Genomic DNA, 2,124 nt, shown 5'->3' with positions numbered 1-2,124 from the left:
GTGTCCAAAAACATATGAAGAAAAGGAGAAAATGGCAGTTGTTCCCTACTCTTCAGCAGTAGGAAGTATCATGTATGCAATGGTGTGCACACGGCCAGATATTGCTCATGCAGTAGGTGTGGTGAGCAGGTTTCTCTCTAATCCAGGGAAAGACCATTGGGAAGCTGTTAAGTGGATTCTCAGATATTTGAAGGGGACTTCTAAGATGTGCTTGTGCTTTGGCGGTTCCAAACCAATCTTGGAAGGATTTACAGATGCTGACATGGGAGGTGACCTGGATGGTAGAAAATCTACGTTTGGGTACTTGTTTACTTTTGCAGGGGGAGCCGTGTCTTGGCAATCCAAGTTGCAAAAGTGTGTTGCTTTGTCTACAACCGAGGCTGAATACATAGCCGCTACAGAAGCATGCAAGGAGTTGTTGTGGCTGAAGCGGTTTCTCCAAGAGTTGGGTTTGAAGCAAAGTGATTATGGCGTTTATTGTGATAGTCAGAGTGCTCTGGATTTGAGCAAGAACACTGCATACCATTCACGCACCAAGCACATTGATATTCGTTATCACTGGATTAGAGATGCTATCGAGAACAAGATGCTACAGCTGAAGAAGATTCATACCGATAATAATTCTTCAGACATGTTGACAAAGGAGGTCACAAAATCAAAGTTGGAATTCTGCATTAAGGGTGCTGGGATGGACTCCAGGTAACTTGGAGTCATGATCGGAATTCCTCCCTCATGGACTGGAGGGGGAGATTGTTGGTATATGGTCCAGCCCATGATCAATGTTCTAGATTATTCTAGTAAGCAAGAGAGATGGCTGGAGCATGCTAGACAATTCTAGCATGTTATTAAGTTGATGGAAGAAGCTAGAGAGTACTAGCTTCCTTGGTTGCAAATGGAAAGATCTAGAAGCCACACTTTTGTGGCTAGTCTAGATCTTTCTATGCTAGAGGTTTGAAGAATACACTAGAAACTAGTAGAATGCCAAACCCTCACCTATAAATATGGGTGTGATGTTGTAGTGAACCAACAAATCAAGAGAGTAGTGAGTAGCAAAGGATCAAGTCCAAAGCTAGAGTTCCACTCCAAGAGTGAGAGTGAGAGTGTTCCACTACACATTGTGTGAGTGAAGTTTAGTGTGATAGAAAGTGTGTGTCCTACTTTCTTGTATCCATCAAGCCTTGTCTTTGGCTTGGTAAGACTACTCTTGTTGTACTCATCTTTTCATATAGTGAAGATTGATCCTTGTTTGGTGGACGTAGGCATAAATTGCCGAACCACATAAATTTTTGGTGTCCATTTTCTACTTTACTTTGTGCATTCTCTATCTTGTAGTACCGACATTCCTAACAAATTCGACTCTGGCTCAAATAAAATACACAACGCGGGCGATGCCCGTCTCTCCTACACAAGGATCGAACTCAACCAGCAGCTGGGGTCACCCTGTGTCGGGCGAGCTACGTATTCAGAGCCTCTGCAGTTATGGGACTCTACTACGAGCTTGCTCGCAGACTTCGAAACTCATTTCACGTTTACTGTCAATTTTGGCGACAGTCCGAACACTATTGGCGACGGTTTTGCCTTTTTTCTTGCACCCGTTGGCTATCCTATTCCGCCCAACTCCCACAGCGGTAATCTAGGATTGTTCAACAAAACAACTAATCTTGTAGCGTCACAAAACCATATTGTAGCTGTTGAGTTTGATACCTTAAGAAACGAGTGGGATCCACCTGCGCCGCACGTGGGGATCAACGTGAATCAGATTTCCTCCACGGTTAGTGGCAGTTGGGATTTTAGAAACAAAAGTGAGAGCGTTGGTCATGCATGGATAACTTACAATGCTTCCTCCAACAACCTCAGTGTGTTTTGGAGATACGACGTAAACCCTGTTTTTGTGGACAACTCTTCTCTTTTTTCTGTCATTGACTTGCGAAAGGTTCTCCCCGAACAGGTTACAATTGGATTTTCTGCTTCTGCTGTTCACAAGCAGCGGCATGTTATAAGTTCATGGGAATTCAATTCCAATTTGGATTCTGTTGAGGTAACCATCAAACAGAAGGAAATGAAAACGAAGAAGGCAATCTTGATCACGGCAGTTGTAGCTTCTTCCTTCGTTTTGATGCTTGG

At 43.5% G+C, this 2,124-nt stretch overlaps 1 protein-coding gene across 1 annotated transcript in view; it reads left to right on the top strand.

Moving 5' to 3' along the window:
* Nucleotides 1-712: 712 nt before the first annotated feature.
* LOC139198300 (L-type lectin-domain containing receptor kinase IX.1-like) overlaps nt 713-2,124 on the top strand; it is a 2,490-nt gene continuing 1,078 nt past the window's right edge. Inside the window, exons 1-2 of the mRNA XM_070826796.1 lie at nt 713-756; nt 1,333-2,124. The exon at nt 1,333-2,124 is cut by the window's right edge and continues 1,078 nt beyond it. Coding sequence (XP_070682897.1) covers nt 713-756; nt 1,333-2,124 — 836 coding nt within the window. The remainder of the gene's footprint in view (nt 757-1,332) is intronic.

This window comes from Malus domestica, chromosome 08 (assembly GCF_042453785.1).
Source record: "Malus domestica chromosome 08, GDT2T_hap1".
NCBI lineage: Eukaryota > Viridiplantae > Streptophyta > Magnoliopsida > Rosales > Rosaceae > Malus > Malus domestica.
This window is presented reverse-complemented; position numbering and strand designations above follow the sequence as displayed.